At 47.7% G+C, this 24,368-nt stretch overlaps 1 protein-coding gene across 1 annotated transcript; it reads right to left on the reverse strand.

Annotated features, from left to right (window-relative positions):
* Nucleotides 1–8,596: 8,596 nt before the first annotated feature.
* On the reverse strand, nt 8,597–11,225 carry EIF1 (eukaryotic translation initiation factor 1). Its single transcript, XM_030839706.3, has 4 exons — nt 11,042–11,225; nt 10,170–10,333; nt 9,924–10,025; nt 8,597–9,472 (listed from the first exon to the last, which is right to left on the reverse strand). Exons 1-4 carry the CDS (start codon nt 11,070–11,072, stop codon nt 9,428–9,430), a joined length of 342 nt encoding a protein of 113 aa, XP_030695566.1. The 5' UTR covers nt 11,073–11,225; the 3' UTR covers nt 8,597–9,427.
* Between the last annotated feature and the right edge of the window lie 13,143 nt (nt 11,226–24,368).

Below are 24,368 nucleotides of genomic sequence, written 5' to 3' on the forward strand. Positions count from 1 at the left end.
AGTGTGTGACAGGGAGAGGCACTCTTTTCCTGCTCTCTTTTTCTCCATAGCACTTATCACCTTCTGGACAAGGATCTAATTCATTTGTTTGATTCTGTTCATCTTCCCCCACTGGAGTGTAAACTCCACATGGGCAGGGATCTTTGTTTAGTGCTATATCCCCAGTGCCTCAAAGACTATCTGGCACATATTAGGTGCTGAATAAATGCTTATTGAATGAATGAATGGCTCATGCTATGAGAAGCTTAAAATGAGCAGGGTTAGCCTATCTGGTAGAGCAGGAGGTAAAGGATGGGAGAAATCAGTGGGTCTCAAAAGGGAGGTATGATTTTGCCCCCAGGGGCATTTGGCAATGTCTAGAGACAGTTCTGGTTGTCTGGGGAGGGGGGGTAGGGGAAGGAGTGCTATTGGCATCTAATTCGTAGAGGTCAGAGATACCGCTAAACGTTCTATGATACGCGGGACAGACCACCTCCTCTCCCTCCCTGCAATAACTACCTGGCACTAAATATCAATAGTGCTGAGGCTGAGAAACCCTGGGTTACATGAGCCCACTGGGCACTGTCATAAACCTGGGAAGGCTTTTCAGAGTCACCCACACCGTGTCTTCTGTCCCGCCTCCAGCAGCAAAGCATCTGAGATCTCTCTCAGTGAGTCTCAATTTTTTGTATCGATGATCCTTCTTACTCTCATACGAAAAATCTAGAGGGACTTTCCTGGTGGTCCAGTGGTAAAGAATCTGCCTTACAATGCAGGGGATGTGCGTTTGATCCCTGGTCGGGGAACTAAGATCCCACATGCTGTGGGGCAACTAAGCCCACGTGCCACAACTACTGAGCTCCCATGCCTCAACTAGAGAGAGAAAACCCGCAGGACACAACTAGAGAGAAGCCCTCGCGCCACAATAAAAGATCCCACATGCCTCGACTAAGACCCAATGCAGCCAAAAATAAATAAAATAAATAAATAATAAATAAATTAAAAAAAAAAGAATCTAGAGAGGAATTCCCTGGCGGTCCAGTGGTTAGGACTCCCTATTTCCACTGCTGAGTGTGTGGGGAACTAAGATTCCATAAGCCACCACAAGCCACCACAAGAACCTAGAGAACCAGCTTGGGAATTTTAGATCATTTTCATCATATGCCAGGTATACGCCAGGCATTTTAAGTAAAAGATAATTTATTTGAGGTTGGTAATGACAGGTTCTTCTTTAAAGCTTAATTTAAAATATAATCTGTAACTCACAGACATAGAGAACAGATTGTGGTTGCCAAGGGGGATGGGGGATGGGGGAGGGATGGAGTGGGAGTTGGGGGTTATCAGTTGCAAAGTATTACATATAGAATAGATAAACAACAAGGTCCTACTGTATAGCACAGGGAACTATATTCAATATCCTGTGATAAACCATAATGGAAAAGAATATAAAGAAGAATGTATTTATATATGTAAAACTGAATCACTTTGCCGTACAGCAGAAATTTACACAACGATGAAGATCAACTATACTTCAATAAAAAATAAAAATGAAATAAAATATCTGTAATAATCATACCATTTAAAGATAAAATTTGACTTTCCCATTTAAAAGTGACAAAACATTGCTTATATTTAATTAGAAGAAAAAGCACGATTTTAGACAAATTAAAAAGTGATATTGCATCATGCTTGGTTATGAGAACAAATATATGTTAAAATGCAGATTTAAAGTTCATTATGTATTTTTTTTAAAGCTGTAGTCCATACGGATCACCTGATATTTTTTAATAAACTTTGTATTATTTTTCCTGGAGGGTGATATAAGAGAGTTTCAGGCTACTTATGCAAGCACATTACAGATAGCACATGAGAGATGGGCGCTGCCTTTGGTCCCAGTAAATGAAAAGCCACATTTGATATAGCCATCCTTGTATTTTCTCCTCCAACATTGTTTTTGACATCCTTGATCCGATGAACAGGACCTGCAGATCTGGTAGGGTTCGGTAGTGGTGAATGGAGAGATCACTCATGGGCCACTCCAGGGGTTCTGGCCTGAGGATCTGAGGGCTGAGCTCAGGCTTGGTACCAGTAAAAAGCACCCCAGCTGACTGCTGTGACAGCCAGGTTTCTGCACCTCTCAGCCGCTGCCATGTTATTTATTTTTTGCATTTCAATAGAATCAGCTTCATTATTATTATTTTTAAACAAAAGAAATGGTCTAAAAGCAAATAGAGATATGTACCAAGGGATGGATGTGACCTGGTACTTACAAAGGAGCTGCTGTGTCATAAATGAAAACAGCATGTTAGGAGAAAAATAATTTTCAGGTGCTGTCTGCTTGAATAACCTGGAGATGCATGGTACTAATCAGTGTACCATGGTACTAACCAGTTCATATTTAGCTCATAACTGTTGCTTTCCATTCTTCAACGGCCTGTTTTTGTGCATTTCAATGCATATCTGAAACTGTAATGGGAAATGCATTTATAAAAAATTTAAACTCATAACGTTACCGTCTTTCTTTAACCAGCTTGCAGATCACTCTATGAGGTCTGCTAATTTTATGGTCCAAGCTGGTGCTTCTTAAACTTTGTTAATGAAGATTGTTAAAGTGAAGATTGAGGGACTTTCCTGGTGGCGCAGTGGTTAAGAATCCGCCTGCCAATGCTAGGGGACACGGGTTCGATCCCTGGTCCAGCAAGACCCCACATGTCCTGGAACAACTAAGCCCGTGCGCCACAACTACTGAGCCTGCGCTCTAGAGCCCACGAGCCACAACTACTGAGCCCACGCGTCGCAACTACTGAAGCCTGCACGCCTAGAGCCGGGGCTCTGCAACAAGAGAAGCGGCTGCACTGAGAAGCCCGTGCACTGAAACAAAGAGTAGCCCCCACTCGCCGCAACTAGAGAAAGCCTGCACGCAGCAATGAAAGCCCAGTGCGGCCAAAAAAAAAAAAAAAAAAAAAAAGATTGATTTACTAAGTCTACTGTGGGGCTTGAAATTCTGCACATCTAACAAGCTCCCAGGTGCTGCTGAGCAGCAGGTCTTTAGCTCTGTTTCCATGATGGGACAATGGAACCTAAGTCGCAATCTCCCTGCACCTGATTTGGTCCTGTGTTTGTTTTCTACTGTTTCATAGAAATGGAGTGAGAATCAATGACCTGACACACGCACAGAATGACTGTCATGTTTATGCTTCCACATTAACATTTTCCAACCTCTGCGTTCCCTATGCTTCCTGTTTTCAACCAGTTGTCCATTCTGGGTATAAATTAACCATCAAGGTCTAAGATTAAAGATAATTTGAACCTCGCAACGATCTGGATGGCTGCAGCTGGATGACGGCTGGTGATAGTGGCTGTGCAGCGAGTGAGTCGTGTGTGGGCTTCTGAGCGCCTTGGAGTCTGGCTGCTGCGTGCGTCTTCTGCTCAACACACTCGTTTCAGAGTTATTTTTAAATATTTTAAATAGTTATTAATTTAAAAAATCGACATTGAAATAGGCACTTTTACTGCTTGTAGTGATGTGCCTGGAAAACCTTTGATAATCCCTGGGGCTTCGCAAGTCTTGGGAGGAAATCATGGGCCAGAGATTCTTAACTGTTTTGGGTAGTGGCTTCCTTTAAGAATCTGATTAAAGCTATGGAAGGTCTGGAAGAAGACGCACACACATACGTTATACATGAACCCTCACAGTCTCAGGGGTTGGTTTCTCAGATGCTGGTAACTCTCGGTTACCCCTTTTTCTACCATCTTAAATAAATAAAATACTCTTTTTTAAAAGTTTTTTTTGATGTGGACCATTTTTAAAGTCTTTACTGAACTTGTTACAATATTGCTTCTGTTTTTTGTTTTTCGGCTGCAAGGAATGTGGGACCTTAAGTCCCCGACCAGGGATTGAACCCGCACCCCCTAACTTGGGAGGCAAAGTCTTAACCACTGGACCACCAGGGAAGTCCCTTAGATAAAATACTCTTGATTACCTGCCCTGAAGTTTAGCTCTGCTGATGTTTCTCTCCTGCTCAAGTTTCTTCAATATCTCCCCATTAGCCACAGCAGTGTTTTCCCACATGGGGTTTGTGGCCCTCCCATAGGAACTGGCTGATGCTGGTTAAAGGGCAGGTTCCTGGGCCCCATTTCAGAGCTTCTGGATCAGAATCTCTGGCCCTAAAGGCAGGGCCACTTCCTGGAGTTTGTAGGCCTCTGTAATATCCTCCGAGGCTACGTCACACCTCATACCAAATGAATAAAATGTACTCACAGGCCATATAGACATACATTTTCTGTAACTTTTTTTTTTTTTTGAGGAGGGAGGAAGCAATTCTGTAACATTTTTGAAAACATATTGATAAATTTTACAAATCTGAGTTTTGTTAAAAATAATATTATTCTTTCTCTAGAACCTTTATTACGTTTACATATAGTTATATAAGAATTATATTGCAGCTACGGACAATGTTAGCTTTTGTAGTGTTGAACAATTATGCTGATTTTGCAGTGTTTGAGTCAGATTTTGGAAATGATGCATTTTTCTTCAGTCCTTAGACATTTTTGTAGGCCCTTGAAAAGTAGCTGGGACCCGGGCACTGGTTAGCTAATACCCGGTACAGCCAAACTGTCCTGGGGGAGGCCTAGAATCTGAATTTTTAACAGGCTCCCCCAAGAACAGTGCATTTTATGAATATTTTAATTGGAGTTGATTATGAGCTAATTTTGAAATAATGTCTTATCTCCTTAAAAGTTAAAAATTAGTCAAGGAGCTCTTAATTTCAAAGTAATTGTGACAGTGAATAGTTTTTTTTGTTTTGTTTTTTTAATTCTTTTTAAAAAATTTTACTGGAGTAGAGTTGATTTACAATGTTGTGTTAGTTTCAGGTGTACCGCACAGGGATTCAGTTCTTCATATACATATATTCAACCTTTTTTAGATTCTTTTCCCATATACATTTTATTTTTTATTAAAAAAAATTTATTCATTTATTTTGGCTGCTCCGGGTGTTAGTTGTGGCATGTGGGCTCTTAGTTGCGGCAGGTGAACTCTTAGTTGTGGCATGCATGTGAGATCTAGTTCCCTGACCAGGGATCGAACCCAGGCCCTCTGCCCTGGGAGCGCAGAGTCTTACCCACCGGACTACCAGGGAAGTCCCTCCCATATAGATTTTAAAATTTAATTCTCTTTTAAAAAACTTTATTGGAGTATAGTTGATTTACAATGTTGTGTTAAGTTTCTGGTGTACAGCATAGTGATTCAGTTATACATACATATATTCATTCTTTTTCAGATTAATAGTAAAGTGTTTTGACACTGATGCCACATACCACCCAGGCTGGTAAACGAGGAAGGGAGTCAATTCTAGAGCCTCCTGGTACAATGCTTGTTCACGAATATACTGGGTTTCTTTGACCTATTTATAGATTAAAAATTGAATAGATTTTAAAGTAGTTTTAGCTCACCAGTCTGCATTTTGCCTTCATTTTGTCTTTGGTCCTGCTTGTCCCTGTTGCCGAGGGTGAGCATTGGGCTGGGCAGGGAGACTGAAGGAAGAGAGGGGAAGGATGAGGCAGAGAGAAAAAACTGGGGGTGGGAGAAAGGAACTAAGGAGCAGAGAGCTGGGAGACTTTTTTTTTGGCCGTAAATTTTATTAATCATCTTCCTAATCAGTCTTCATTTTTTTGGCCGAGCTGCACGGCATGCAGGATCTTAGTTCCCCAACCAGGGATCGAATCTGTGCCCCCTGCAGTGGGAACGGGGACCCTTAACCACTGGACCACCAGGGAATTCCCTGCGAGACATTCTCTACTGTGATTCTTTTGCCTATTGACATTAAAACGTCTTAGCTCGTGTCTCAGCCCACTCTGACCTCACACCAGTCTTCCCCCAGCCCTTATTCTCCTCCACCCCCTCCTCCCCACCTACTTGCTGGTTAAGTTATATTCCCTCTGAATCTGTCTACCATGGGACTGAGTCCGTACTGTGAAATGAGTCGTTTAGCACCGGGCTGGCATATAGTGAGAGGCAGTACTGAATTATTTCTGCTCCAGGCAGAGCCTTTGTTCCAGCCATGGCTTCCTCACACACACTAGGTGCTTCCACCCCTGGGTCTTGATTCCTTCTCTTTGCCTGGAATGCCCTGCTTCTGACGGCACCTCCTTTATGAAGCCTTCCCTGGTCCTATGGGAGGTCCTATGGAAGTGGGGAACATTTCCTAATCCTCAGAGATCCTGCAGCTCTTTGGTAAAGCCACTGGTGGCCTTGACCCCTCTCTGCCTTGTGTCATGGCTGTGTGCCAGTCTCACACCCCTATCTGGGGTCAGCATCCCAAGCACAGGGTGTCTGACTAGCCTTTTTGAGGCCCACGATTCCTTGCATACTGCACTGCATATACCAAGCATGCAACCTCTGTAAAATAAACTATTTAGGTCATCTGGTGGGAAGAGCAGTGGAGAGTCCTGGGTTCTAGAAAATGTGCAACCACCTATTAGCCTTGGGAATTTCCACATTTCATATTTTTTAACTATCAAATGGAGACAATTAGGCTTTTTTGGGGGGGCACGCCCATTTGTGTATTTATTTATTTGGTATGTGTGCCTCTCACTGTTGTGGCCTCTCCCGTTGCAGAGCACAGGCTCCGGATGTGCAGGCTCAGCGACCATGGCTCATGGGCCCAGCCACTACGCGGCACTTGGGATCTTCCCGGACCGGGGCACGAACCCGTGTCCCCTGCATTGGCAGGTGGACTCTCAACCACTGCGCCACCAGGGAAGCCCTGTGTATTTATTTTTTGTCTATACTACGTGTCACGTGGGATTTTAGTTCCCCGACCAGGAATTGAGTCTGTGCCCTCCGCAGTGGAAGCATGGATTTTTAACCGCTGGACTGCCAGGGAAGTCCCTAGCCTTTCTTAATTATTTCATTCCCTGAGATACACCCAAGTCACATCAATTTGATTAGAATGTTCACAAACCAGGACTTCCCTGGTGGTCCAGTGGTTAAGACTCCAAGCTTCCACTAGGGGGGCACAGGTTTGATCCCTGGTCGGGGGGAACTAAGATCTCTCATGCCATTTGGTGAGGCCAAAATAAATAATGTTCACAAACCTCTTGCCATTATGTTCAGATACTTGTTTTAGTTTCAGACAGCTGATTGAATACTGATGTTGCCGGTTTTCCAAGTCCCATCCTGGAGAACTGGAGGTCTTTAATAGCCACAACAGATGTTAACAACCTAGCACAGGACCAGCACATCAACAGCACAGGATTCTCTTACTGTTTCATCCCATCTTCTTTTTTTTTAAAGATTAAAAAAAAATTTTACGTATTTATTTTTGGCTACATTGGATCTTTGCTGCTGCACGCGAGCTTTTCTAGTTGCAGCGAGCGGGGGCTACTCTTCATTGTGGTGCGTGGGCTTCTCATTGCAGTGGCTTCTCTTGTTGAGGAGCACGGGCTCTAGGCACGCAGGCTCAGTAGTTGTGGTACACGGGCTTACTTACTCCGAGGCACGTGGGATCTTCCCGGACCAGGGCTCGAACCTGTGTCCCCTGCACTGGCAGGTGGATTCGTAACCACTGTGCCACCAGGGAAGCCCCTCGTCCCATATTCTGATTGTGGTCTTCTGTGGGTTTGGCCTCTAGGTTGTTCTATAATAGAAGCCCCTATAAGCCCTTTTGGCTAACAGTCAGATCTTTCTGATTTTTAAAAGTATCATCCAAATAATTTGAACAATGCTACTACATTTGGAGCCAAGTGGTAAGTTGTTTATTAAACACAATCAGTTTTGTAGGATCTTGGGTTACAAGCTTCTGCCTCTGGGGTTAGAATCTTCTTTTCAGGGCAATTACCACTGGCTCAGCCCTGCATCTCATTGGTCCTCCTCTTCCACAAACACCTCCCTGGCTCCAGGTTGGCCTCTATGTGGGAGGCTAACCTTTATCTACAAAATGGGCCGGCAACCAAGAGGGGAAGGGTTGACTCCTAACGACCATTCGAGTTTGAAGTCTGACCAGTTCATAATCCACAAACGGAAAATTTTGTGTTTAATAGAATGGCCCTAAGAGCAGACTTTGATACACTTCACTACTCATTGCCTTTGTCAAGGGATGGCCTCCCAACATTAAGTATCAGCTTCTCCAACATTTTAGTTACATTTTTAATACTACAAACCTATTCTCTAGAAAAATTACTTTCGTTATGCCTTTTCTAGGGTTTGCGGATTACATCAAGTCGCACACCATATTCATCATTTTGTCACAGTCCTTAAGACCTGTTAACAAGGGAAGTCAAGGATTTCCAAACCAACCCTGCTCTGTCGTCTCACAAGGCAAGTCCCTCCACAACCACTACACCACTCAGGCAGCTGACCAAGTGTCCGTCAGCCAAGCAGCACCTTCTTTCAGGACAGATTAATGGGACAGCACAGCTCTGGCTGAATGCTTACAGGACAGCTGACATGGGGGGCACTTGGAGGGACAAGCTCACTAGTTTTTCATTAAGAGGCTGAGGCCCCACTGGAGGAGCTGCAGGTGCAGATGTAACCTCTACTGCCATTTCTGTGGTTCCTCCACACATACAAGATTGACTATGACTATATATTAAACAGAAATCTGCAAGTCAGATGTTTCTGAAAACAAGTTTTATTTAAATAAGGGTTTAAATACATTACATAACATTAAAACTGAAGGGGAAAAAAACCCCCCAAAAACCAAAAACCAGTTTGTTACTTCACGTGGCATCGGGCAGCTGTTGCTAGTAAGTTGCGAGCTCTACAGCTACATGACTGATACATCGGTTTGAAATTTGTTCCCTTGTCAAAAGTTTAACTCTGATAGAAGGTTGGCCTCACATTCTAGTTTGGACATCGATCAGCTAGGATATGTCTGGTCAAAAAGACCTTGGTGGCAAGCCAGATGTCCTGTCACCTCAATAGAAGGAAGGTGGCTGCTCTAAGCTCTGCCCACCTGGTCACGTTGGAGATACCACGGGATCTTTCCCCTGATGATCAGAGACTCCCTCTAGCAGTACAGCTGCCGTCGCTGCCTCACCCCATCCTCCACTCTCAGCTTCACCGAGGGCTGTTCAGGTGGCGACATTCTCTTAGGGCAGGGAACTCTGTAGAGGGATTGCTGAGGAGCTTCTGGCCAGACATAGTCGCCTGTGATCTTGGGGCTCTGGACTTGGCTGAAACATCACCGTTATTGCTTTGTTTCAGGCCGGACACTGCCAGGTGCCTACTGCTTGACCTCTGTTTAAATGAGGGACTTCAAGACTAGACAGCATGGCTCTTTTCAGTTTATTGCATGAAGGAGTTACACTAGTCCAAGTTAAAAGCAGACCCCAAATGGTTACATTACACAAGCTGTGAGGTTTTTAAACTTGTGACAAGGGATAGGAGGAAAATTCTACTCATTGCAAGGAAATCCTCACTTAAGCTTCAGTGAGCCAGGAGCACTTAAAACCCATGAACCTTCAGCTGATCGTCCTTAGCCAGTCCAATCTGCAAAGGAAAAAAGGGCAGTTTTAAAGAGGAAATAGAGTTAAAGCCTCCATTTCTGATGACAACAATCCTGTCTTCCTGCTTCTACACTGGTCAAGAGAAGTCCCAGAGCCCAGATGCTCTCAACTCAGGGTACACTCAGTTAACCACCAATGGTACAATAGGATTTCAGCACTTAGGAACAGCCAACCAGACATCCTGCTTGTTTTAGTATCTGTCTGCATGCAATTGCACCCTTAAAGCAGACCCGTGTAAACAGTAAACTTAAGGCAGACAAATCCCTTGTTTTCAGAAATACATTTTGTCGATGAACTTCAAAAACTCAACTGTTTGGCTTAGCCTTAGAAAACAAACTTCTACGTCCCCAGCAGAGACCGACTAGACTAGGCAGATCTCAGATGAGTTAGCCAGGGCACAGGCACAAATGTACTAACAGGAAGTGACCACTCACCTCTACGAGGAACTGGCATATGTTCTTGCGCTGGTCACCCTGTAGCTGAATTACTTCTCCATATTCTGGATGCTCAATTACAGTTCCATTGCAGGCAAATTTCTGCAAGGACAATGCAAGCAAACAAGTTAGGCAGCGCAACAACCTGAATGCCACTAATAAACCCTTTTCAGAAAGTAATACAGGACAGCAGCCCCATGTAGGCAAGGTGAACACGATCTCCCTACAATCTCATTGAAAACCTACCTTCTTAAACGCCTTCACTAGTTTCTTTTTATCGTAATCATCAGCGATCCCTTGGACAGTAGTAAGGGTCTTCCTGCCGTTTCTCTGTTGAATTCTTATATGGATATAATCCTCAGTGCCAGCAGGAAGCAGATCATCACCCTTACTTGCATCAGCAAAGGGGTCTGGGAAGAAAGGTCAAGCTCGTTTAGTGCTATTGTGCTCAGATCCCACTGCCACCCTCCCACTGGATCTCTTCCGTGTGCAGAAACTGATACTGAAATCGTCAGGGCCTGGTCAGATCAGATATGTTCTTTGTTGGCTCTCCTCGAACAGGTCAGTCCGGGACGGCCGGCTTCCCCAGTCCGGGAGAAAGTCTGGGCTTCCTGCCCCAGGCCCGCCCTCGAAAGCCGATCACATGTCGGGGGAGCCAGGGTTGGCCGGCGGCGCCCCACCCAGCTGATGCAACCGGCCGGAACCCAAGCTCCGAGGCGGGGCCACGCTTCCCGCCCCATTGGCGCGCGCAGCTGTCACTTATGGCTGGCACCGCCTCTCCCTCCCGGCTCTGTGACAACGGCGGTGACGTATGGGATGTGACGAAAGGGTGGTGGGAGGGGCGGGTGTGGCCCGAAAAGGCCAGGGAGCCATTAGTAAATGCGCCACCCGAGACGCCGGACCCGCCCAAGGGTTGACCTCCCGCCCGCTCCTTCCGGTCGCGCTCAGGGGCCAACCCCAGGGCCCAGGCCGCGGCCCCACTGCCTGCGAGCCCCGACATCTCTCCTCTACCCAAGTTCACTAAGGTACGGAACTCTTAGCAGCTTTCCGAGCCCTGGCTGCGGAGCCGGAGCGCCCCGCCCGGGCCTTCCTCCTCTTGGGACCTTTCCGGGACTTACCGAAAGAGTGGAGGTTCTGGATAGCGGACATACGATACGATTCCTTTTCCTCGGTGGAAACGGCCTGCGGAAGGCGGCGGCTGGAGAAGGCGGGCGAGGGGGACGGAGCGTCGGGAAGCTAGGGGGCTCGAAGGGGAGACTGCTGAGTCCTCGGCGGCGGCTCAGTGACTGGGACGGAGGGGCGGTGCCTGTATTCACTTATGTAGCCGCCCTGTGACGCCAGCGCGCTGCCCTCACGTCCAGGCCCCACCCACGACGTTGTGCCCCCTGCGCCCGGGCGCCGCCGCTTCCAATTGGTCCGGAGGCGGGGACGCGGGACGGCGCTTGCGCAGGAACTGTGTGCTGCGGGAGGGCGTCCTCTCGACTAGGGGAGAGATGGAAGGGGGAGGGAAGGGTTGGTTCGTCTAGGCGCCTGCGCAGTGCTGGAGGAAGGTGGCCGGTGCAGACAACTGGCGGAGGTTTCTGCGCCTGCACCCTATGTTCTCCGGCTTGTTCCGCCTTCTTGATCCTGTTGCAGGGAAGGGTTTTTTCCTGGGGTAGATTGACACTCCTTAGAGGGGATTTAGATGCTGACCCTCCCAAACACGACAAATTCCCACTATCTCATACCCACCCAACTACCCACTTACTCCCTACTTTACAGATTTGCTCCGTAACAGATTTAGGGCGGCACTTTTTCAACGTACAATAGTATAACCAAAACCTTAACTTTATCATTTAGATTAATTTATCATTTAGATGAATCTAATCTAAAAATGAATTAATCTACTTTAAACGTATCGTTTAGATCGTCTAAGGAAAGAATTCCCAGATCATTAGCACAAGTTCAAGGGAGAGTAACGCTGGTTCTGGGGGTCAAGAAGAATTCATGCACTTTTGTCATACAAATTGTGTGAGGTTGAGCCTTCCCAGAGCTTGAACTATTTCCTTAAAAACAGTCAACCTTTCTTGCACTTTCAATTTATTAATTGAAATGCTCATAGTTGCAGGGGTACCTAGTGTGGTTTTAGACTCCAAAGGCTTCTAGGGACCAGAGAGGTAAGTTAAAGGAGTGCAGACAGCCAAGGGTGGTGTAACGGGGTGTGGTGAGCGCCGGGGTGAAAATCAGAGGCTGCAGCGGCTCCAGCCCATTGTGCTGGATCTTCTTTTTCAAGAGAACCCTGAAATTCAGATGTTTCTATAAAATCTTTTGATTTCTAATCATTGCCAATAAATTTAATTTTGGAAAAACACTGCGCAAGGCAAACAGAAACATGTATGCTGGCCCCAAGGACTGTGGGTTTATGTATCTTGATGGTCAGGGTCACTGGCACCAGTGGAGTCTAATGGGAGGGAGAGACAATAAATAAGATGACAGATTGTGACAGGTGCCAAGAAAGAAGTAAATAAGGTGACATGAGAGAGTGACAAATGTCATGGTCTGAGCACGGGTTGGAAAAGAATTTCCAGACACAAGGCAGAATGTAAAGAAGAGTTTATTAAAGAGAAGGGTCGCTGCAAGAACAGTGGGCCGACTTCCTGGTAGCCAGGGAAAGTCGACGATGAGCATGGGTTGCTTGTCCGTTTTTATAGCCAGGGACTTGTGAGTCACCTGCCAATTGGGTAGGGTCCACATGTTTCCAGTGGGATGAATACGTATCTTCCTTTATATGGGATGGGAAAGGAGCAAGGCATGCTGCTTGGGAAAGCTCAGAGATGTTGCAATGGTCTCATTGTGACAGAGTGATAAGGGTCTGGTAACTCTCTGTTCCGGTGATGTTGGCCCTTTGAGTTTATCTTGTTCTTTGTCCGTGGAGCGCATCACAACAAGGGCTTCAGGAGGCCTCTGAGGAGGTGACTTCCCAGTTGATGCTTAAAGAGAAAGAGCCCATAACATGGAAAACCCCAAAGGAGGAAAAGCTGGGTGTACTTGATAGTTTTTTTTTTAAATTAATTTTTATTGGAGTATAGTTGCTTTACAATGTTGTGTTTGTTTCTACTGTACAGCAAAGTGAATCAGCTATATATATACATATATCCCCTCTTTTTTGGATTTCCTTCCCATTTAGGTCACCACAGAGCACTGAGTAGAGTTCCCTGAGCTATACAGTAGGTTCCCATTAGTTATCAGTTTTTTTTTTTTTTTTTTTTTTTGCGGTACGCGGGCCTCTCACTGTTGTGGCCTCTCCCGTTGCGGACCACAGGCTCCGGACGCGCAGGCTCAGCGGCCATGGCTCACGGGCCCAGCCACTCCGCGGCATGTGGGATCTTACAGGACCGGGGCAGGAACCCATGTCCCCTGCATTGGCAGGCGGACTCTCAACCACTGCGCCACCAGGGAAGCCCAGTTATCAGTTTTATACATAGTATCAATAGTGTATATATGTCAATCCCAGTCTCCCAATTCATCCCCCCACCCCCCCTGCTCCCCTTGGTTTCCCTACGTTTGTTCTCTATGTCTGTGTCTCTCTATTTCTGTTTTGCAAGTAAGATCATCTATACCATTCTTCTTGATAGTTTTTTTGATTCCGTATTTACTAAGTAGTCTTTTGAATAATCATTTGGCTTCCTTGATATCAGGAATTGGGGAACCATGGCTAGAAGGCATGGGCGTCCCAGTCTCACACCCATCCCAGAAGAAGCTAAGGACACAACCTTCCTCCACCTGGAAACCTCTGCACTCACAGACGTGGCTGTGCTTGAAAGGGGTTTGGGGGGAGAGAGTGAATGAGTCAGAGCTGGCTCCCCCAGTGTGCACACGTATTTTGTTATAAGAAAATTTAAAATCGCAGTGTGGTCCAGCTCATCTTTTCCTTTTAGGAAAAGATCCTTTCTATGTCATATTGAAGAAATCTTTTCTCTGCCTCCAGTTTATAAAGATACGCTGTTTTTTTCCTGAAAGTTTTAAAGCTTTGCTTTTTCACATTTAGATCTTTTTAAAAAAATTGGGATATAGTTGTTTTACAATGTTGTGTTAGTTTCTACTGTACAGCGAAGTGGAGTTCCCTGTGCTATACAGCAGGTTCTCATTAGTTGTCTATTTTGTACATATTAGTGTATATATGTCGATCGCAATCTCCCAATCACATTTAGGTCTTTAAACCACCTGGAAGGAAGTGTGTGTGTGTGTGTGTGTGTGTGTGAGATGTGAGAGAGGGGTCTAATTCTTTTTCCTATGTGGATAGCCAATTGTCCCAGCACCATTTATTGACTAGTACCTGATTTGTCCTGCCTTCTCTATCATAATCGTATTTCCATTTATGCGTGGGTTCGTTTTCAGACTCTCTGTTCTGTTCCACTGCTCTATTTATTCCAGAGCCATAATCTGTCAATTATCGGAGTTTTATAAAAAGTCTCTGTGCCCAATAGCGTGAGCTCCTCTGTTTTGTTCTTCAGGATTATCTTGGCTTTTCTTGGTCCTAGTTCCCCTTCACCTCATGGTGTATCACCGCTCCCCACGTTCTACAACGTTCTATGAAGCACCCGATCTCTCACATTGCAGGGTCCGTACGTGCTGTCCCTTTTCTTCCCCTCCTCTTCCCTGTTTGATATCTCCCACTCATCCTCCAGGACTCAGCTGGGAGTCATCTCTGTGCCCCCGCTTCCTCTCTTTGGCATTAATCACACTGCATTTTGCTTGCCTGTTCCTTGAACCGGCTACATAAATTGCTGGGCCTGGTACAAGATGACAGCGTGAGGCTCTTTGTTCAAAAACGATTCAGAATTTGAAGACAGCGACAGCAGAACATTAAGCCAGGCACAGGGCCCTCCTAAGCGTGGGGCCCTGTGTGATGGCGCAGGTGGCATGCCCGTGGTCTGGCTCTGCCAGTTCCCTTATTTATCTCCCTGTTAGACTGTGAGCTCAAAAGAATAGGGTACGTGCCTCTCTCCTCTGCTGTGTATGTGCAGTAGGTGCCTGCACACGGTGGGTGCGCAATACTTGTCGAATGAACAGGCGTTGTAGGTGCTACCGGTTAGGGTTCTTGGCCTTCCTTAATCGATAGAAATTGCTAAGAGGCCAGACAAGAAATTCAGGCAAGGCTTCACTGGGGGCCCTGCTGCAGCAGGGGGGAGCAAAAGCAAGCAACCGGTTCCCCTGATTGCTCCTGAGGGGGGGCGAGCTGGTTCCCTATATGGGGTGAGGTAGGGGTGTGTCCAGGGGTCGGGCCAGAGGGGTGGCTCAGGAGGTCTGCCCACCCCTTTGGTGGAATTGAGTGCAGGGGGCATGCGCAGTACCCCGCTTTTGCTCCTGGGTCTTCAGAAGTGGCAGTTGGGTTTTTGGTCTTTTTGTATCTTGTTATCCATAATTTGCCCCAACTGTGCATGCATGCAGTTATTTTTAGTCCCTCATAGTTTCTTTGCATTTTGTTGCTCTAGGAGATGTTTGTTCAGGTGCAAACACTGCAGCAAAGAGTGCCAGGTCCCAACTTGTCTCATAGTTGCTCAGTTACTAGGAATGGCCAACCCCTGGCTCCAGGCTGCAACCTCTGCCGCCCTCTTAGAGAGTCCTGGGGTGAAGCACTGAGAAAAGGTCCTTTTCAGAGGTCCGACTCTGGGCTCTAAAGGGAGCTCCTGGACCTGGCTTCCTGGTGCAGGGCAGGGAGGGTGGCCCTAGATAAGCATGTTCCCCAGCTCCTCTTACAGGGACCTGGTGTCCGGTGCCAGACCTGACCTCAGTGCACTGTAAACAGTTATTGCCACAAACACACACAGGCTTTGCTTTGGCCAGCCTACTGTTCAGAGGCCAGGCCGGGGGCAGGTGGCTAGGAAAGTGGGACACCCAGTTCTTGGTTACCACCAGCTTCCTGGGCGAACCCTGTTCGCCTCTCAGGGCTTCCATTTTATCCCCTAGAAGGAGGACTCAGTGATTTCTAAGGCCTTCTCCAGGTCTAAAGTCTGTAGTTCTGTGTTCCCGTTGGGGACATTTCCAAGGAGGGTCTATAAGAGTCCACTATCCAGGGACTTCCCTAGCGGCCCAGTGGTCAAGACTTCGCCTTCCAATGCAGGGGGAGCGAGTTTGATCCCTGGTAGGGGAGCTAAGATCCCACATGCCTTGGGGCCAAAACACCAAAGCATAGAACAGAAGCAGTATTGTAACAAATTCAATAAAGACTAAAAATGGTCCACATTAAAAAAAAAAATCTTATTTAAAAAAAATAAAAGAGTCCACCACCTAGTGCAGAGGTTGTCCCAGCCCGGGGAGCTTGTATAGTAATGATGGAGCCAGGACAAATTTGTCTGAAAGTGACATCTGTTCCTGCTGATAATACTGTCCTGTTTGTTACCGCACTCTACTTCCGAGTCCTGACCCCAGAGCACGGGCTCTGGAGTACCTGAATCTGAGTATCACCTCCACCTCTTCCTGCCTGGGTGACTTAGTCTCCCAGCCTCCATATTTTTCATCTGCACAAAGGGATATGAATACTTTCTCTCTTAAGCTTTTGAGGAGATTTAAAGAGAAAAATAAGTGTGACAGGATAAAAATGTAATGTTATTAAATCACTAAGTAGATAATGCCAGATTCTCAGAGGAGAAGGGAAAGAGAGAGAGCTCAGAGCCGCAGGGGACAGGAGCAAGTCCCTGAGAATGGGGGGACAGAGGTGGGCACCTCTCCAGGGTGAGCTTGGGACATGGCAAGGGCATGGCTGTGTGGGACTCCTGGGGACCTTCAGCCTTGATTAAGATTCCCCAGGGCTCTGAACCTGGCATGGAAGCAGCAGAATCTCTCACCAGGAAAAGATCACATCCTCTGGGGAAATAGGCATCTCCATGGTAACCAAGGCAGATGGCTCATCTGGTCCAAGCAGCCTCCCTGTAGCTCTGGTGCTACAGAGAACCCCGTGACCTAGAGGGAATCCTGGGGATCAGGCCCTGTCACATCCAAGGTCAGATTTCTGGGCAGCTGGTGGGATAACTGGCACAGGATTTAACTTGATTGAAAGAAAGTCAAATACATGCGATCTTTCTTGCATTCCTTATTTGGGAGCTACCAGTATGTATGTACATGATGGGAATCATGTCCCCCCCACCGCTCCTCAGGGAATGAAGTCTGCTATTCTTACCACTTGGAAAAGGAGGCAGACCTGGGCTTGCTGCAGCACTGACCCAGATTGCACGGGGCTGTTGTGAGATGTGCTTTAGCCCTCAGCCGGGGTTCCGCTCATGATACATCACCCTTCAACCTCCCCCCTCCCAGGGTGTGTGGTGGGAAGCGACGCGAGGGACCCTTATGGGGTGCTGGAAACGATCTCCATCTTGATCCTGGTGGTAAAAATTCACGGAGCTGGACCCTTAAGCCCAGCGTGCTTTGCTCCCCTCCAGCCATCCCCCCCCGGCCCCTGCCGCTGCGCCCCAGGCTTTCTTCTTGTTCTCACTTTTCCTCCGCTTGCCAGGGACTCCTGCTCGGCCCCCCTTTGCCGGTGGAGCATCTGCCTTCCCCATCCTGCTTTCTTCTCCTTCCCCTCTGCTTCCTCCTCCTTCTGGGAGTCCTGCAGGACCCTCTGTGGATGGGATCGGGGGGAGGCAGCTTTGCTTAGGAAGGGAGGTACAGGCCAGAGACCCTGGTTCCCCTCCCCTGGGCAGGCAAACTGCAGACTCGGTTGCGGGGAGGATAAAGTGTAGCCTGGGCTTGCGGAGGAAGCCTAGAAGGGCCAGACCTGGCACCTACCCTCAGGGAGTTCACAGCTTGGCAGGGTTCAGAAGATGCCCCCAGCGAGCCAGGGGCGCAGGCGGAAGGGGCACAGGTGCACAGAGGGTGCTGCGTTCTGAGCGTGGCAGTAGGAGTCCCCTGGGGGTGGGGTGGGGGTGGGGGTAGACATTCCAGATGGAGTAAAGAGCATCAGATGTCGTTGTGGGGAAGTCAGTTCACACCAGGTCCCTCTCTGGGAGAAGCTCACAGGTGTGTTTGGCAGTCTTCCTTGGACAGAGACCATACCTCCTCAGGTTTATTTTTATTTTTATTTTATTTTTAAAAAAGCTAATGTAGGGCTTCCCTGGTGGCACAGTGGTTAAGAATCCGCCTGCCAATGCAGGGGACACGGGTTCAAGCCCTGGTCCGGGAAGATTCCCACATGCCGCGGAGCAACTAAGCCCGTGCACCACAACTACTGAGCCTGCGCTCTAGAGCCCACGAGCCACAACTACTGAGCCTACGTGCTGCAACTACTAAAGCCCGTGCGCCTAGAGCCCGTGATCTGCAACAAGAGAAGCCACGGCAATGAGAAGCCCGCGCACCGCAAGGAAGAGTAGCCCCCGCTCACCACAACTAGAGAAAGCCTGCACGCAGCAACGGAGACCCAATGCAGCCAAAAATAAAAAATAATATCTCAATAACTTTTATATGATTGCTTATTGAAATAATAATATTTTGGATATATGGGTTAAATAAAATAGATTATTAAAATTAATTTCACCTGCTTCTTTTTACTTTTTAAAAAATGTGTCTACCAGGAAATTTAAAGTTACATGGGTGGCATGCATTATGTTTCTACTGGAAAGCACTGCTCTAGATGATTCCAGACTGAAGAGAGGGTTCGTTGACACAGCACGTGGCAAATCCACACTCATACGCTTGACTGTCCCCCCAGCCTCCTCCTCACCAACATCAGACGTGTTTCCTGGTCTCCTACTCCAGCCTCAAGCATCTCTGATGAGCTTGCGAATTGCTTCCTGCTCCCAGTTGAGAAAACAGCTCAGGGATGGTCATGTGAAGAGAGTTACATGATCTTTTCCTTTCCCAAGTGGCTTATCTTCACCCACCCAAACTGGGTCTCTTCCTGGGCAGGGCTGAGAGTTCTACCACCAAGAAGGTGAAGGTCTTTCCTTTTGTTTCACTCGCCCAGCCCAAGCTGACGCCTCCACCAGCTAGTGACCAAATATGGCCACCTGACCATGCCCCAGGGGCTGGGGCACCGACCTTGTCCTTTGCCCCAAACAGCTTAGATGCTGTCCTCTCTACCCCTAGATAAGACTCTTCCTAAGAGGAATTCTAGGAAATAATTACAAAAAAATAGACTTTATTCTTCAGAGCAGTTTCAGGTTTACAGCAAAATCGAGAGGAAAGTACAGAGTTCCCATATACCTTCCGCCCCCACCCAGGCAGAGCTGCCTCTTCCACCGTCAACATTCCCACCAGAGTGGTACATTTGTTACAACTGATGAACCTACAGTGACACATCCCAGTCACCCAAACCCCATGGTTTACGTTAGCGTTCACTCTTGGGCGATACATTTTTCATTTTGTGAAACGAACAATTATTGAGTACCCGCTACTCACTACATGCTGTGCTGAGTGTTTCCCACTCCCGTCCCACGAGATTCTGACAAAGCAGGTGGCATTAGCTCTTCTGTCCAAGCCTGGGCTTGGACAAGGACACTGGCCAGGGTGGTGGTGGCCCTCTTCCTGGTGGGCAGCGTGGCCACCTGGAGTGGCTGGGTTTCCAGGAGAAGCCTTGGGGTGATTCTGCCTTTGTAGGGGGTTGGTCATTTCCTTGGTGGGGCTAGTGCCTGGGAGTGCATCCCAATTCTTGGGGTGAGGAGGGGATGTTACTACACTCTCGAGGACTGAGTCTGGGTGGTCACTGCTGCTGTGGACAGGGCAGCTATCACAGCACATAGACTAGGATTTAAAAAACATTTTTGGGGGCTTCCCTGGTGGCGCAGTGGTTGAGAGTCCGCCTGCCGATGCAGGGGATACAGGTTCGTGTCCCGGTCCGGGAAGATACCACGTGCCGCAGAGCGGCTGGGCCCGTGAGCCATGGCCGCTGAGCCTGCGCGTCCGGAGCCTGTGCTCCGCAATGGGAGAGGCCCGCGTACCGCAAAACAAACAAACATTTTTTAGGGCTTCCCTGGTGGCGCAGTGGTTGAGAGTCCGCCTGCCATTGCAGGGGACACGGGTTCGTGCTCCGGTCCAGGAAGATCCCACATGCCGCGGAGTAGCTGGGCCCGTGAGCCGTGGCCGCTGAGCCCGCGCGTCCGGAGCCTGTGCTCCGCAACGGGAGAGGCCACAACAGTGAGAGGCCCGCGTACCGCAAAAAACAAAAACAAAACAAACAAACAAACAAACATTTTTTTGGATCCCTAATTCCTTTCTTTAAACAACCCTCAACCCACACTTTGACAGAAGGGTCAGGGGGGCTGCCAGAGTTCAGTTGTGCTTCAGAGATGAGCGGGACAACGTGTGTGTGTGTGTGTGTGTATGTGTGGGTGTGTGTGAATACGTGCAGGTGAGAGTGTATGTGCAGGCTATAGGCATGTGAGTGTCAGTGTGCGTGTGGATGCATATCTGAGTAAGTGTGAGCATGTATTCGTGGGTGTTTTCCTTTCTCTCTTCCCAGATGCTCCCGAGGATCTGGGAGCTTCCTGCGTTGCAGCCCAAACCCAGGGGAATCATCTCGGTCCCTACAGGAGGCCCTGCTAACAAAATTGGGGTTTTAAGTCAAGGGACCATTTGAGATGCTGTCCTGCTACTTGTGTGTTCTGTGTCCTCAGGCTGTAACCAACTCCAAGCTCGTACTTCTCACCGCAGGACAGGCCAATAAATCAAGAGACCAGTTGTTGGGGCAAAGGATAGCGACTTTACTCAGAAAGCCAGCAGACAGAGAAGGTGGTGGACTAGTGTCCCAAAGAACCGTCTTCCCTGAGTCAGAATTCAGGCTTCTTTTATACTAAAAGGGGAGGGGGTGTGGTTGGTTGCTGCAAACTTCTTGGTGCCAGAATCCTTTTTTTTTTTTAATTAAAACAATTTTTTAAATTGGAGTATAATTGCTTTACAATGTTGTGCTAGTTTCTGCTGTACCATGAAATGAACCAGCTATGCGTATACCTATATTCTCTCCCTCTTAGACCTCCCTTCCACCCCCCCATCCCACCCATCTGGGTTGTCACAGAGCACTGAGCTGAGCTTCCTGTTCTTTATAGCATGTTCCCACTAGCTAGCTATTTTATGCTTGGTAGGGTATATATGCCAATCCTAATCTCCCAATTTGTCCCACCCTCCCCTTGTAGCTGTCTGCATAGATCAGGTTTCGATGTTCCTGTAAACCTTCAACAAGAAAAATGTTATTCTCTGTTCTGCAACTTTTTATTTCTATATGGTTAGAAAAGTGTTATACCTGTAAAGTTCAGAGCCTTAAGAATGGGCTATCCTGTAAATTGCAGGCTATAAGCAACATTCTTAACTTGTAAGAAGAGCAGTAGAATGAAAAGGTTAAAGTAAAAGAAACAGATCCAGTATGGAGGGAGTCACGTTTGTTCTTCCCTATTACAAGACAGCTTGCATAATCTCTCTGAACCTCAGCGTCCTTTCCTGTATGTATCAGGAAAAAATCCACTGGTTTATCTATAACCTGCAGCTCACCTTCTAAGGAGAGCAGCTCCAGTGCCCTGAGGGGCCTTAGTTGGCAGGTGGAGGAGACCGGTGGAGCTAAGATGCTGGGCGAAGGACGAGACCCCCGGGGAGATGCCAAGGGAGGGGTAGGCGTGGCCAGTGAGGCTGGGGGCCATGCAGTCTGTGGGGCCAGGTGGAGAGGGAGGGTCTGGGAGAACCTGGATTTGGTGTCCCACCTGGTGTCCCACCTGACCCATCCTCACTGCTCCTGCTGAATCCTTCGTAAAATACCAGTTGCTCACTGGTGCTTTTGAGGAGAGGATTTTCTTTTGGGGACAGAGTGAGGTTTGGGCTTTTGCTTCAAGACTGGCCTGGGCTTCTGCATGGGGGAAACTGTGACACTTTGGTTACCTTATAGGGAGGCCATGGCCCGTTGTAGAAATATTATTTACTATCTGCTTCCAAGTGATGGGCTTGGCATTAAGCAGTTTATATTTACTGTCTTGTTCAATCCTCCCTAAGCCCCACCAAGTGGGAATGGCTCTTCTCTTACAGACGAGGACACTGAATTTAGAGAGCTGGGATTATTTTCGCAAGATCATAGCTAGTAAGCGGCAGGGCTGCGTTCAAGCCCTGAGCCTGTGCCCTTAACTGTGAGGGTACCCCCGCCCTGGAGGACTGTCTGTGCCTGGCCGTGCCCCCCAACAGATACCCCCAAATCACTGCTGGCTTCTCTTCCCAGGGCGGGGGAGGCACGGAAGCCCCGCCAGGGCAGGGCGGCCTGGCATGGCCCTTGAGTGAACCCACTTCCTTCTGTTCTTTCAGCATCTCTATGCTTCATTTTATTTTCAAAATAATGATATCTCCCCAAGTTGTAAAATAATACATTCTTATTGCATAAAAATTTGAAAAGTAGAAAAGTGACCCCCCAAAAAACACCTGTTAAGTCAGTTACCACCCAGGGATGACCAGGACCCATTTTGGCGTGTTTCTGTCTGTTTATGAATCTGCCCACTGCTTTCAGCGTCCTCCTGCCTTGTGCCTTGCTATGCTGTACACAGCCTTCGGCATGGCTTCAGATCTTCCCCAAAGAATCCATTCTTACTTAAAACGTGAGCGAACGATGTAAGTTTTACCCAGTGACCCTCAACAGAGGGCATTTACACCACCTCCCCTAACTTAGCTCAAAAGTCTTAGCTGCGCAGACCCCTCCTGGTCTTTTTTTTTTTTTTTTGCCGTACGCGGGCCTCTCACTGTTGTGGCCTCTCCCGTTGCGGAGCACAGGCTCCGGACGCGCAGGCTCAGCGGCCATGGCTCACGGGCCCAGCCGCTTCCCGGCATGTGGGATCTTCCCGGACCGGGGCACGAACCCGTGTCCCCTGCGTCGGCAGGCAGACTCTCAACCACTGCGCCACCAGGGATGCCCTACAACCACACTTTTAACGGCTATGAAGTTTTTATTTATCTGAATGTAGCATAAATAATGTAACCAGTTTGCTTTTCTTGGACATCTAAATCGTCTCCAATCCTTTGTTCTCATCAACAGCACTGCATGAACATCCTTGTGGGTAATTCAACTTGCACGCCTTTCAGGATAATTCCTCTAAGTGGATTTTCTGGGTCAACAGAAAAGCATATCTTTAAGGTGTTTGCTAAACTGCCCTCCAGAGACAAACTGGTTCACATTCCCTCTGCAGCAGCCCATGTGAAGGAGGGCCTTTCCCTTCTCTCCCAGCCACTTCTCTGACTCTTTCCTCCCTGGACTCTGTGACGCTCAGCTCTCTGCCAAGGGCTTTACAAATCCTAGTTCATCGTGTTTAGTTGTCACGTCAACCCGACGAGGCAAGGACCTTTTTTAAAAAAATTAATTAATTAATTTTTGGCCACATTGGGTCTTCATTGTTGCGTGCGGGCTTTCTCTAGTTGAGGCGAGCAGGGGCTAGTCTTCGTTGTGGTGCGTGGTCTTCTCATTGCGGTGGCTTCTCGTTTCAGATCATGGGCTCTAGGCACGCGGGCTTCAGTATTTGTGGCATGGGGGCTCAGTAGTTGTGGCTCACGGGCTCTAGAGTGCAGGCTCAGTAGTTGTGGCGCACAGTCTTAGTTGCTCCGCGACATGTGGGATCTTCCCAGACTAGAGCTTGAACCCGTGTCCCCTGCATTGGCAGGCAGACTCTTAACCACTGCGCCACCAGGGAAGTCCTGAGGCAAGAACTTTTATCATCACCATTTTATAGATGGGGAGACAGAGACTCAGAAAGGGTAAGTAGGGACTTACCTACTTATAAATAAATAAATAAATAAATAAATAAATAAATAAATAAATAAATAAAAAAGAAAGGGTAAGTAACCAGCCCAAAGTCACACAGCTGCTAGCAAGCTGTGATTGGATGGTCTGGACTGTATTGGACTGTATGGACTGTATTGACAGGCAGCTCTCCCTTTGCTTTCTCTGCTAGCTCCCCTTCCTTCTCTGGACTCCTGCCAGTTCCCAAACTCCTGCTTCCTGCTGTCTTGGGTCTTACATTCCTCTCTTCTGCAGCAAACTGGCAAACTCGTTCCCCACCAGCTCTATGAAGATGGCTCCTAAGTTTGCACCTCGGTTCAATTCAGCTCCCACAAGTTTCTATTTCCAGGTCTGTCTCTAGCAGGGGTTTCCGATTCACAGTGGCCAAGAGAACCAGAAACATCTCTGGGCAAGCATCCTTGGCTCAGGGCTCTGCTACCTCCTGTAAGTTCCTTTCCCTGTCTGATTCTCAAGCCCTCCTGGGTAAAAGTGGGGAAAAAACACACAGGGTTGGGAAACCGCATAGCAGCTCCTCAGAAAAACTAAACATGGAATCGACATATGATTCACAATTCCACTTCTGTGTATAAACCCAGAAGAATTGAAAGGAGAGACATGAGCAGAGACGTACACCCATGTTCATAGCAGCACTATTCACAGTAGCCAAAAGGTGAAAAACCCTCAAATGTTCACTGATGGATGAATGGATAAACAAGACGAATTCCTATGCAATGGAA

The sequence above is a fragment of the Globicephala melas genome, chromosome 20 (genome assembly GCF_963455315.2).
Source record: "Globicephala melas chromosome 20, mGloMel1.2, whole genome shotgun sequence".
NCBI lineage: Eukaryota > Metazoa > Chordata > Mammalia > Artiodactyla > Delphinidae > Globicephala > Globicephala melas.

Coding starts and splice junctions, on each gene's coding strand:
- EIF1 (XM_030839706.3), bottom strand. CDS start 11,072: ATGTCCGCTATCCAGAACCTCCACTCTTTCG. Junction 10,334..11,041: donor CCAGAACCTCCACTCTTTCG/GTAAGTCCCGGA, acceptor CTTTCTTCCCAG/ACCCCTTTGCTGATGCAAGT. Junction 10,026..10,169: donor TAGTGAAGGCGTTTAAGAAG/GTAGGTTTTCAA, acceptor TTGTCCTTGCAG/AAATTTGCCTGCAATGGAAC.